Source organism: Raphanus sativus, chromosome 2 (genome assembly GCF_000801105.2).
Source record: "Raphanus sativus cultivar WK10039 chromosome 2, ASM80110v3, whole genome shotgun sequence".
Lineage (NCBI taxonomy): Eukaryota > Viridiplantae > Streptophyta > Magnoliopsida > Brassicales > Brassicaceae > Raphanus > Raphanus sativus.
This window is the reverse complement of record NC_079512.1, coordinates 27,538,541-27,550,555: the sequence shown is the minus strand read 5'-3', so window position 1 is coordinate 27,550,555 and position 12,015 is coordinate 27,538,541. Positions and strand designations below refer to the sequence as shown.

At 35.6% G+C, this 12,015-nt stretch overlaps 3 protein-coding genes across 4 annotated transcripts; 1 reads left to right on the top strand and 2 right to left on the bottom strand.

The window, feature by feature from the left end:
- Window positions 1-1,010: 1,010 nt before the first annotated feature.
- Window positions 1,011-2,496, bottom strand: LOC108819427 (GEM-like protein 5). Of its 2 annotated transcripts, XM_018592466.2 has the most exons (3): window positions 1,993-2,496; window positions 1,505-1,779; window positions 1,011-1,415 (listed from the first exon to the last, which is right to left on the bottom strand). In XM_018592466.2, exons 1-3 carry the CDS (start codon window positions 2,354-2,356, stop codon window positions 1,215-1,217), a joined length of 840 nt encoding a protein of 279 aa, XP_018447968.1. In that variant the 5' UTR covers window positions 2,357-2,496; the 3' UTR covers window positions 1,011-1,214. The 2 variants fall into 2 exon arrangements, with proteins under 2 accessions (XP_018447968.1, XP_056858852.1); XM_057002872.1 differs by lacking the exon at window positions 1,011-1,415 and having other exon boundaries at window positions 1,496-1,779.
- A 616-nt stretch (window positions 2,497-3,112) lies between these two features.
- LOC108841179 (GSH-induced LITAF domain protein-like) lies at window positions 3,113-3,671 on the top strand (the record flags this gene model as incomplete). The annotated part of the gene is made up of 2 exons (XM_018613959.1): window positions 3,113-3,322; window positions 3,433-3,671. Coding segments are annotated over 2 exons (294 nt in total), but the record flags the coding sequence as incomplete, so codon positions are not given.
- Window positions 3,672-10,294: 6,623 nt separating this feature from the next.
- LOC108828578 (NAC domain-containing protein 83) lies at window positions 10,295-11,364 on the bottom strand. The gene is made up of 3 exons (XM_018602319.2): window positions 11,102-11,364; window positions 10,774-11,021; window positions 10,295-10,681 (listed from the first exon to the last, which is right to left on the bottom strand). The coding sequence occupies exons 1-3, from the start codon at window positions 11,280-11,282 to the stop codon at window positions 10,364-10,366; spliced, it is 747 nt and encodes a 248-aa protein (XP_018457821.1). The 5' UTR covers window positions 11,283-11,364; the 3' UTR covers window positions 10,295-10,363.
- Window positions 11,365-12,015: the final 651 nt, after the last annotated feature.

Genomic DNA, 12,015 nt, shown 5'->3' with positions numbered 1-12,015 from the left:
TCTTTTGGTCTTTAATCTTATCTAGACACATTATAAACATTATTCATTAGTCTCAACTAATAAAGCATGACATCCCTAAATTTTTGAGATAAAGTTGATCGGCGTGTCAAATTATGTTTCCTTTTGTTTTAGTGTCAAGATTTTTTTTCTAGTGGTGTCAAGATTCATACCTCTAAACGTGTTACAACCTAACTTTCTACTGAAAAATAGAACAATAAATATATTATAAATCGAAATGTACCATAACTAGATTACATACTGAAAGAGAGTGAAAGCTAGATAAGTAAAAGATCAAAAGTTTGATCTTCTCAGTGCTCGTTAAAACTCTTAAGAAAATTCAATATCTTATAAAAATCAAAGGTAGCTTACACAATCATTTGATGCCCCTATTTATACTAACTTTATATTCCTATTTGCCTAAGCTAAAAGTTATATGTTTATCTTAAACTTAAAAGAAAAACTCAGTTAAGAAGAATGGAAACACTAATGCAAATATGTCTATGCTGCATCACATTCAGGGAAAGTTTCTAGAAACAAAGGTTAAAACTTTTAAAAGAAACAAATGTTAAAAATTAATATATGTATTTTAACATGTTATATATAATGCACTTTTACACAAAACCTGAGACATTTTTGTGTTTAGAAAGTAAAGTTTCATAAATATTTTTTGATGACAAACGAAATACCCAACATTATACAAGCATCTTCTAATTAAAATGATCAATATATTCCGTCGATCCATATCCATCCCGTTTAAAATTGACTCAATTTGCATGTTACTTTTTGAATCGGTCGATCCATATTTGTTCCACGGCAGATCAAAGGGACGAAACCCGCAGATAATGACTCAATTTTTAAGCCCCAGGAAAGATATAGACCACGTTCTTATCTATGGTTTACAGATCCCTCAACACAGATATGCTCTATGTTAGAAGTTGAGTCTAAATCGCCATAACAAGTGAAGAAAAACAAGAAAAACGTGGTAAAGGCGTAAAGGGGTATGCAAACTATAACAGAAGGATTTATCATTTACACATAAGTGAAAAACAAACTCTAATCGAAACATAGATGTATTTAAATTCAAGACTTGCAAAAAGTCCAACTATAGTATCAAACTTACATAAACATATATAAAGAAAATCGGCAGTAGAAACCAACCACACACATACAAAAGAAAGCAAATTAACAAGATACAAACACTGTAATATATTTCTCTAACCAGACGCATAGGTAGGAGCGGTATGAGAATCCGAGACACTAGTCAGCAAATGATGAGAAGCCTTCTCGTAATTCACAAAACCCATGAACCAGAAGTCATGTCCGTCCACGGTCGTCACCTGAATATACTTTTCCGGTGGATCCTCCTTTACTACTACCGGATTAACCGTCGCAATATTCACCAACGGTACCACCACCTGCCCAAAAAACCATCAACCATCAAACAACATTATAAAACTTATCCCACAATCCGATTTTATTTTTACTAGACATGACTTTAACTCACCCTGTAGTAACTCCAAGCTTCTTGTCCGGAAGGCGCGGTGAAGAAGAGAGGACGGTCGCTACAGAAAGCGACGCGAACGTTCGAGAGATACAAAGTTCCAGCGACAGGGCCTGTTGTCGTGGAGAGATAACATGCGAAAGTCTTCTTCAGCTTCTCGTTCGGGTCCGTTCCAAATATCTGCCTGAAGAGAGACTCGAAACCTCCCTTTGTTATCGCTTTCGCCGTCAGGTTAACCTTTCCCCACGCCGTTTCCGGCATAGACGGTCCCGTCTTCACTGCACAAACCAACAAGATCCGACAAAACTCATTAAGATCGCTCAAAGTTGATGGGAACCGAAGTCATATGTAGAAAGAGACCAAAGTCGCTTCTCGTTACACACTGATGAAAATTTGTCCTCCAATTTTTTATAAAAATTATTATATAAATTACAGTTATTGAATCTAAAATTAACCTAAGAATATTTATAAACTTCAGATCGTTGACTTACGATTGTGCCAGATGTTGCGAGCGACGGTTTCAGCCTTGCGGCTCCAAGTATGGAACATTCCGATGACGGGCTCGAGAGGGTTGTTAGACGGAGGATGTTCAACAGGAGAGTAGACGATGTAAGGTTGGTGCGGCATCTGCCGGTTATCACCAGCGACCCAAGCGGCAGCCTGCTGGTTATCGGGATGAGCCACGGGAGCTGCCGGAGCTCCCATCACGTGAGTACCCCATTTCTTCTGATCCGGAGACGAAGACGATGAAGGATGTTCTTCTTGTTGTTGTTGTTGGTGCTCTGTTTCTACTGTTTTGGGATGTTCTTGATCAACGGTGTGAGGCTGGTGAGTCTCTTCTTGGGATCCTGTCATGGCTGAAAATTATCTCGAGTTTGGCGGATGATTCGAGAGAATTGTTGAGATGTGTTTTTGTGGGTTGTGCTTGACTTTGAGAATTTATATATATAAGTGGATAACACGAAATACCAAACGCGGTTTGGAATGTTGCCTTTGGGATGAAGAGTCGTACTTTCTAGGCTTGAATCTTAGATAGACTTATTCTTAACCAATAAGAATATCAATTGCAAGATATTTAGAAACAGACTAGAAAGGTTGGCGTGGCATCGACAAGAACTGTCTTTACGTAGGTAGATGGTAAAAGCCTAAAGGGACACGCTCTTTTAAGTCTTAACATTGGAGTTATTGTGTTACAAAGTATGGACACGCAATGCAAGAAAAGTTCAATTATTAGGCTTCTTGGGTCCAGTTTGGGTTTTAAATTATTGATAAGAAGGCCCATTTAGTGTGAAATCTATCTTCTAGACGGGCGAGATTCAAAAAATCGTTTTTCTTTGGAATCAGCTTTCTTCGCACTTCTTTTTTGATATCTCTGGTGTCTGGGCAGCCACTTTCCCAAATATCTCCCGAAGGGGTCCAGCGCCCCAGCAGTAAGGATGTTAAATCGCTGTGGCCGGGTTTCGAAGCTGGGTGGCGGGCACCTCAGCCGAGGTTCCATTACCACCGGGCTACGAAGCCCGGTTTTTCTTCGCACTTCTTCTCGCTTGCTTCGTTCTTAATCATTTGACTGTACGTGCTAGACAAAGATGTGGAAAGAGGGAGAAACGGTGATCGGAGTTCCGTATTACGCGGGACTGTGGGGTTTTGTCTGCATTTATCTTGTCCTTCTCTCTGTTTGTGAACTTGGAAAACAGATCAAAACCTGGTGTAGCTGCTGTTGTTGCTTGCATGATGCCATTTATGCTTGGATTCTGCTTTCTCTGCCCTTCGATGGATTGCCTCTGGAGCAAACAACACCATTGCCCTCAGTGTGGAAATAAGGTGATTTTTTCTTTTTTGTAAATATGTCTTCTTCTTTCCTCCTGCCCACATTTTTTTCTCTCCTCTCTATCAAAAATAGCTTCATTCATATGATTGATATTGTCTTGCAGGTTGCTGACTTTGGGAAATCAGATCCCTGTTTGGTGATGGATCCGCCACAGTGGAAGCAACCGAGCTTCGCACTCCCTGCATGATTTTTTTCTCTCTTATTAATATCGAATGTGAAGTTGAGTCGTTCTGTTGCATGTACCTTAAAAAAATTGAAGATTCAGGAGAACACCTGTAAAACGTGTGAGGAAAGGAATTGTATACAAAGTCTAGTGATTGGTAAATTGAACCGTTTATTGTCTTGACTCTCGTCCCTTCTTGGCTATGAAACAAGGCTCTCCTCTTAGACTAATGGAAGACTTCCACTTTGGTGCCTAATGTGTGTACAAGGCCAAAAGTAAACATAGAAAATCTGCTCATGCATAAGGCCCAAAACCGTTGCTCGTGAGGGTCCGGAGTTTGCTTAGCATGAGCCCTAAATTACAAATATAAAGTTGGCGAATTAGAAGAACCTTGAAAACTGGTGGTGATTCACTTGAGGAAAAAAATACCTAATAAGGTGAAGCCACCAGAGTTCGAATTCCGATCACTGAGGAATTAACATTTTGGCATCGCCAAGAACAGGAGAACAACACGTGGCAACACGTGACTAATCTGAACCACTATGTGGAGCCAGGATACCCATGTATAATTCAAAATTAAATATTTGTGGTTTATCTTTCAAATAATAATATCATTAAACCCGTCTTGATAAATCACCAGGGATCCATATACAAAGATCTTAATATCAGTTCGATGTGTGTAATTTTACTGTTGTTTCTGGGCATTTTTATTTAAAATATAGTTATTCATGGATTTTTTTTATCTAAAATATAGACCCGAACTGACCAAAAATGATCCCTAGTCTTGACTAATCGAAGTGTAGATAATAGCAACTTATGCTGTGTCTTTTTTTTTTTTGAAAGAATGTTAAATTTTATTCAAACAAAAAAAACATTTGTACAACAAGTGCAACAAGAGCTGAATTTAAAGGAAACAAAAGATTCACAAAACTCAAAGCTAAAACTTTCAAAAGAGCAACAAATCAAAGAAAAAAACTAAATCCCCCTCAAATTTGACCATATGGAACAAGTCAAAATTTGGAAATGCTATGAAATTCCCCTCATTAAAACCCCCATTAGAGAAAACCCAAATGGGACAAAACTCTAATGTGGGAAAAAGAGTGGGAAAATTCATAGCTAGGGGACAAAATTTTTTTGAAAGAAAAACCAAAATGAAACTCAACTTCTTCCAAACCACACTTCCATAGTCTTCTCATATTTCTTCCCCTTCCTTCTAAGAGTAGTAATCCTATTTCTGATTTGCTTATCAAGGCGATTCACTAGACACAAAGCAGGAACAGAAGGATCTCCCACTCTCCTCACATTCCGCTCGTGCCAAAGTGCATAAATCACAGCTTGAAAGCAATATCTGAACAGGATTGATAAATCTCTGTTTTGCAGCCCCTTAATCACCACCTGAACTGCATCAGTCCATTGATGAACTCTCCTTGAACCTGCCATATTCTTTACTACACCATACCACACTTCTTTAGAATAACTGCAGTCAAAAAAGATATGATCCCTCGTCTCCATTGTTGCTTTACACAACCAACAAGACTACTGTATTATTGGTTGTGTTTCTTAAACCCCCAGAGAGTAAGTATTCTGGTGTACTTCCCTGTCAATCGAGGTCATGTAGATAATAGCAATTTATCTTGAAATGAAGCATAGTACAAACTATTGAAGCATGATTACTTATTAGCTACAAAATATATTGCTGCTTTTTGTTTCTTTTCTCCCTGTTGGCATAAAATTGCTCTTTTGTTCTGTTTGGGTTAGACAGAAGTAGTAAACTTCTCTTATGACTCTTTGATTAGGGCGATATCAAATCATATAAATAATCATTAGCAACTTTGAATATGTTTTCATTCTTTTTGTAATGGAGTTTGATAGACTGATATTTAGGGAGTTGCGTGCAAAGATGAAAAGGCAGATAATTTTTTAGTGATGTGCATGTGTGAAACAGTAGTTGTCACCAAGCATATGCCTTGTCTACTGGTTTTAATGTTCGAAACTTTGTAACTCTTCTGCTTTGTTGGAATCTGGAACCAGTAAGAGTTGCCTCTTCAGCGTGTGAAGTGGTTTAATTTGTTAGGTTCTTTGGGACCATTTAGATGTCTATCTGTAGCAAGAATTTTAATGCCTTTGGGATTAGTTCTTAGCTATAAATGTATAATCATGCCTCCTGAACGGGTCAATTAAAGAAGATACAACTGAATCCTTAATGGGGTCCATGGTTTACAAGTTTTTCAAGACATGTGTAGGATTTGCTTAGAGATTGGAGAAAAAAGAGGACCACAAGAGGAAACTAAACATGTGATGTAAGTAAAACTGCTCCTATATCAAACCCATTTGTTATTTGTCATTATGTCTCAGAAAGCTGAAGCTGATGCTCAAGTCACTCCCTTACAAGGGGTTTTGCTTCTTCACACGCAACCTCTACACAAAATATCAAACACATATTTTTGGGTACTTTACCTATATTTTAATGTAGCCAAAACCTTCCGGATCATTTTGACCCTGGATTAGAGCATGCAGTTTAGTTCCCTATTTTTTACTCCAAGCCAGGGCCTGTTCTACCTCCCATAATAGTTTCAACCGGTTGAATTATCAACTTCAGAGCTTCTTTTTCTTAGGATATTGTATCCGAAGGGTTGATAAAACAGGAATCAAGATGTGGTATTGATGATGATATAATAAACCTTATAAATAAATAATTATTCGGGTTAGGTTTGTATTACCATTAAGAAATGAATATGGGAAGAGTCACATCTCTAGTTTTGCTTAGAGTCTAGGCAATATTTCTTTGGGGACTGACCTCACCTTTATTCTTTATATGCTTTCTAAAGGGATTGTGGCTCTTAAACCCAAATAAAGAAAAAAATGATGAAATAAACTATGAATGATTCTCTTGGGTGTATATGAGTTTGCTTACTCAACTAGGTTCTTTCTTGTTTTATACTTTTATGTAGTTTAATTATGGTATGGTGGTTGAGAGAGAGAAAAAGGAAAATGATTGGATTCAAGAGAGTTATATAGCTTTTTTTATGAATGATGATGCACTTTCTCCACCTTCGTAGTGTTTTTGTGAAAATGTTGGCATTAGCATATCCTTTACTCTTTTTTTTTTGTGAAAACATTCGCATTAACTAGCATATACCCTTCACTTTCTAGGTTTGCATTTGTAGTGTATGTCTGCGTGCAGCTTTGATTTGTTATAATGGAAATTTGTTATTAGTTTTACAACTCCGGTAGAGATGTTTTCCATCTTTACAATTTAACATGAAGACAAAGGTAAAGTAAATCTAAGGCGAATATACATATTTACATATTAATGAATGTAGTTGGTGGAACTGACACATAACAATGCAATATGAGTAAAAGAAAAGGCGTGTGAGTAATGGGTGAAAGTGTGTGGGTCTCCCACGTCTCCTCAAGTCGCAGCCCACTTGGAATTTTATACAAAGTTGAATCTCACGAAACACAAGTCAGCCTTATACGACTCTTTCCACCTTCTCTTCTTTATTTTCTCTTCTTTCTTTAATATTTTTTTATGTATACTGGCTATTAGTTTTAAAAATAATTATTATAAACTGCATAAAAGGAAGGTAACTTTGATATGCACTTTGCTTCTTGTCACTAGATGCACTTTGCTTCTTGTTCCAACCAGAGATCAGAGAACGGAATTGAATTGTGTTTAGAAAGGAAAACTTAATGTCAAAAGTCTAATACGGTGAAGTTATCGAAATTCAAATTCTGACCGTTGAAAAATTAACATTTCAGCATCGCCATAAACAAAAAACCGACATGTACACGTGAATAATCTGAACTATTTCAATAGGATCAAGATATCTCTGTATAATAAAAAAAATATGGAAAGACTCATGGCACAAAGATTTTAAATAGAATTTGGATCTACGTACGTATAGATATATTAGTATATGAATATATGGACATTATTAGAAATACATGCCATATATATTTATATGTCTATATAATATTACACATGTCAGTACCATGATCGTCACTGTTGAATGCGAGCCAGGGGAAGTAGAGATGAAAGTCAGATCTCATTATCGAACTACTATTGTATTTGTGTATCACTCTTATCTTACCATTTAAATATCAGATATCAAATATCAAAACTAATACTATAAGGGGCTATATTAATAAGAATTTAGGTTGGGTAACTACGTAAACTCATAATTTTTGTTGTTAAGAAAGAGATGCGATTGTTCACATATATAACTTTTGTGCAATTTTGTCATAGTGATTTTAGTATACCTTTTTATCCCAAAGAAAATCACTAATCTTTTCATTACCATTCAATAGAAATAACGTTAGCTATAAAAGTAGTTTATTATGTATGTTTTTTGTTTATTTACTATGTATGTTTCGCTAACGAACTTATTAATACAATGTTCTATTCCCAATGGTATTCCAATATAACCAAAAATAGAAATCAAACCAAATTTCATAATTTTTCCTCGGCAGTTCTTTTAGCATTTCCTATGATTACATACTGCAAGTAGTATCTTAGCAAGCATTAGATGACATGTGGTAGAAGAGGCTCTTAATGTTTATTTTCCAGTATGTCTGCATAGAACTTTTCTCACAAAAATTCAGTCTAATTCATTTTTCTATTTTATTTTTGATTTTCTTAATTAGTAGATATTTTTTAGATATTATCATTGAAGTTGTCCTTAGATAGATATGTTGTATTATTGTATAGAGTAAGTTAGATAAATATGTTTCAAATCATTCGAGTATGTATACGCCACATGTATGCGGGCCAAATCTTATATAATATCCCTACGTATAATGGGAGTCAGAGAAGTAACTTGTGGGGAAAACAGAACAAAGAATTTGAACAAATCCACCATCCACTATCTATTAGCAATAATGCCGTACGACGAATCCAAACGGACGTTTTCTCTTAGGGTCCGGAGATATATTCTTTACCTTTCCTTGTTGCTTACGGACATGAAAAACAATCCGTAGAATATTATTAAAAGATTGTAAAATAAAGGTGTTAATTAATTTGACTCATGAATCGATAATCACTAAGATGATTCGGATTTCTTGCAAGTACAAGAAATCGCAACCATATGTCAAGCACCACTAATATCGAATATGTTCGGATTAATAAAAAATTAGCAAATACAGGATATCTATCAGGGTAACATGATCTTTCTATTTACTTCAACGTTAACTAAGTTATTTAACACAAATTAAAATGCATATACCCAGACCCAGTGCATATGCCGACGTTTGATCAAATACTTTTGGTTCCTTAAAATCAATAAATGTTTGCATGAAGTCTAAAAACAGAATACTTTGTTATGTATGTCAACTTGTAATATCATATTTGTGGAAAATTTGTCAATAGGGGAAATGAAACTACGAGTTAATGACATGCTATCTTACATGGAGTTGTTTCATTAGTTTAAATATTTAATTGCGTAATTCTACGTTGGTAGGTTTTGTGCCTCACTAGGTCGAACACTTATCAGACCATTACCTAACTTTCCAATTCAGTTACGTAAGGCATAGCCTTGATGGAGACAACAGTAATATATGCTGTTGAAACATAATTCTGTAACTTACATAGAATGTTTTTTTTCAACTGGAGTAGGTTTGAATATTGGAATGGAATCTACATATAAGTAGAGATTTTATCCTCCTCCAATATATTATCCTCACGGAATTTGGTTCTTATTGGTGATTCTCTGAAGCTCTTAATTATGCTTGTATCTTCTTTTGCTCATAAAATAAGTTAACAACTTCCATCAGTCTTATAGCACAAACTTAATTGCCATACTGCCCTTACATTAAACAAACTAATTGTGCGTACAATTGACTTTCGGTAAAATATTGTTGAACAAAAAAAAGACTTTCAGTAAAATACCGTAGCACTTAATAAAAACAAATAATCCCCCAAAAGACTACTAATTTACAGTTTTGCACCACTTCCAAGTTAGGGAAAGAATCAACTTAATCATTTTGATAAGTGGGGACCTTATTTGAGATCAGATCACATCATTGTAAACGACGAATAGTTTTTTTTTTTTGCTTAGGATCTCCGTTTGAAAAAAGTAAATTTATAATTGTATAGTTTCCACCGAATAATTATGACCTTTTATACATTAAAGGAGTAAATACTCATCACAGTCTTATTACGTTTTCTGCACTTTAGACAAAAAAAAAGTCTCTTTGACAACCTCTCCGTGCCATTATTACCTATTTAGTTGTAGTCCCTCCATGCATAATGTAATCATATAAACCCAAGTACACAAATACATTTAATGCCGTCAAGCATTAAAACAAAATACAGTTAAATAAGTAAATAGGTATTTAAACATTAAACCACAAACAAATTAACAATTTCACGGTCACGTGCAGAGAGGAAATCATCACAACCACAATAATTTCCACTTTCATAATAATAATATAAATACCTTTTTATTAATCATAACGAGACTACAACGATTTTCATTTTGAATAATTCAAATACTCGGCATGGATTGTCATGTCATGTAGAGAAAAACACAAACCGACTTGTAGTAAGCGATTGCTTCTTCTGTTTCCTTTCCAGATATACATTTTCCGTTTGTGATAGTATATCCAAGTAAAGTGTATAACCTAAAATTGTACTTGTACCATACATTTATATCAATAGTGGACCGTTGGGAGAGGAATTGTAGTTTTGGTAGGGAAATAATAAACTTAGTACATTTTTTTCTTGAATTGGGTGGTTAATCACTTAGATAAAACTCAACTAGTTCACGAAAGAGAAGGACAAAGATTCGTTTCAAGTAAAAAATTGGGAAAAAGGAAGGAGAGTCGTATTGATATAAAATTATTAAGATAGTCAAAAACATGTAAAATTAAATTAAAGATTTCGTCTGAAACTATTGCAACTACTACTGGACTCTTCATCTGAAGAGAAAATCTCCGTCGTGAGTCCACTTGAAGCGTGGTCGGAAGTAGGAGAGCCCGGCAAAAGGTTCAAGTCCGTAGTCCTTTCTTTTCTCATGAAATCAAAGAAGATTGGTTTGGTCTTATCTTCGGTTTGGTTTGCTGTAGTAATTTCAATATGTTCATTACCATAACCAAGATTCCGGTTATCTCCGTCGTCATCGTTGTTACTGGCTCTCTTCTTAAGGAAGATACGACAAAGAACCCAGTTCTCAGTAGGGCCCAAGGAACTCTGCAAAGAAAATGAAGTAACAATAAATTTAGTAAAAGCTGAATGGTGGAGAAAACCGGATATTAAACTAGGATACTGAAAGAAAATTGTACCGGAGGAGAGGAAGAGAGACGATATTCATGCATGATCCAATCGGTTCTTGAACCATGAGGTGGTTTGCCTTTGTAGAACACAAGTGTTTTCTTCAAACCAACGATTTGATTTCCTCTAGAGGTCACAATCCGTTTATCAATACCTGTAGCTTTCCAATAACCGGAACCGGTTGCCCTATTAGACCGGTTCCCATTTGGGTACTTGGCTTCCCTTGTGCTAAAGAAGTACCTCTCTTTCTCCAAATTGCCTGCACATTAAGAGAGTTGAATAAGGTCCAAGGTCGCTGGTTCGGACCAAGAAAAGAAAATTCTGAATGAGAAGACCAACCAGGTAAGTCCCAAGGATCAGCTCTGCAAACATCAAAATCAGGAATGATGGAAGCTGGTAATGGAGAAGAAAGGACTTTTCTCTTGAGATACTGAACCACAAGCTCCTCATCAGTGGGATGAAACCTGAATCCAGGTGGTAATCTCATAACACCATTCTTCACGAACTTAACATTATCCATGGATCTAAACAGAGGAGATAAAAAGATTCAAGAACGAGGAAGAAGAGAGAGTGCGGTGTAGGAAGAGGGAAACAAGAATGGTATGTTTATATAAGGTTGAAGACGATACAAACAGCTCCTTTTATTTATTAATATTTTCTGGCGTAAACCATACTCAATCTCCTTCAATTGTCTAATATTCTTACTATAGTATTTTTTTTTTGTCTCTCAATTATTATTATTATATAACTATTTTCTTTTTACTATAAATAATTGTATATGCAATTTGAAAAGGACTATTTTATTAAAAAGCAACAACTCCTTTTTTAATTTGTTACAAGAAATTATAGCGTAAACATAATCCAAACAAAACAGCATTGGCGCGCTAGTTTTTTTTTATTTTATTTTTTATTTTTTCACTACAAAGTACAAACATTAACATTAACCGATTACAAACATTAACCTATTCTCAATTTGCTTGTAATTGGGGTTAAACATCTTTTTGTGGTGTATATGTAGTTAAAGGTACTATTGTCATTTACATGGTTTGAGCTTGAGAAAGTCCGAGAAAGTTTTCAATTGCGAAGGCGGGTCTGTTCAGGCCAGTCACGGCTAAAGCTGTGATGATGAGGTCAGCTTATGTCATGCTGACAGCAGGAGATCGCCCTCTGCGTTTGCACGTATACATGAATACTCCTTTTGAGATTCTAATATCGGAAAACAAAATCCACCGATAGTTAATTAGGAAGTTACG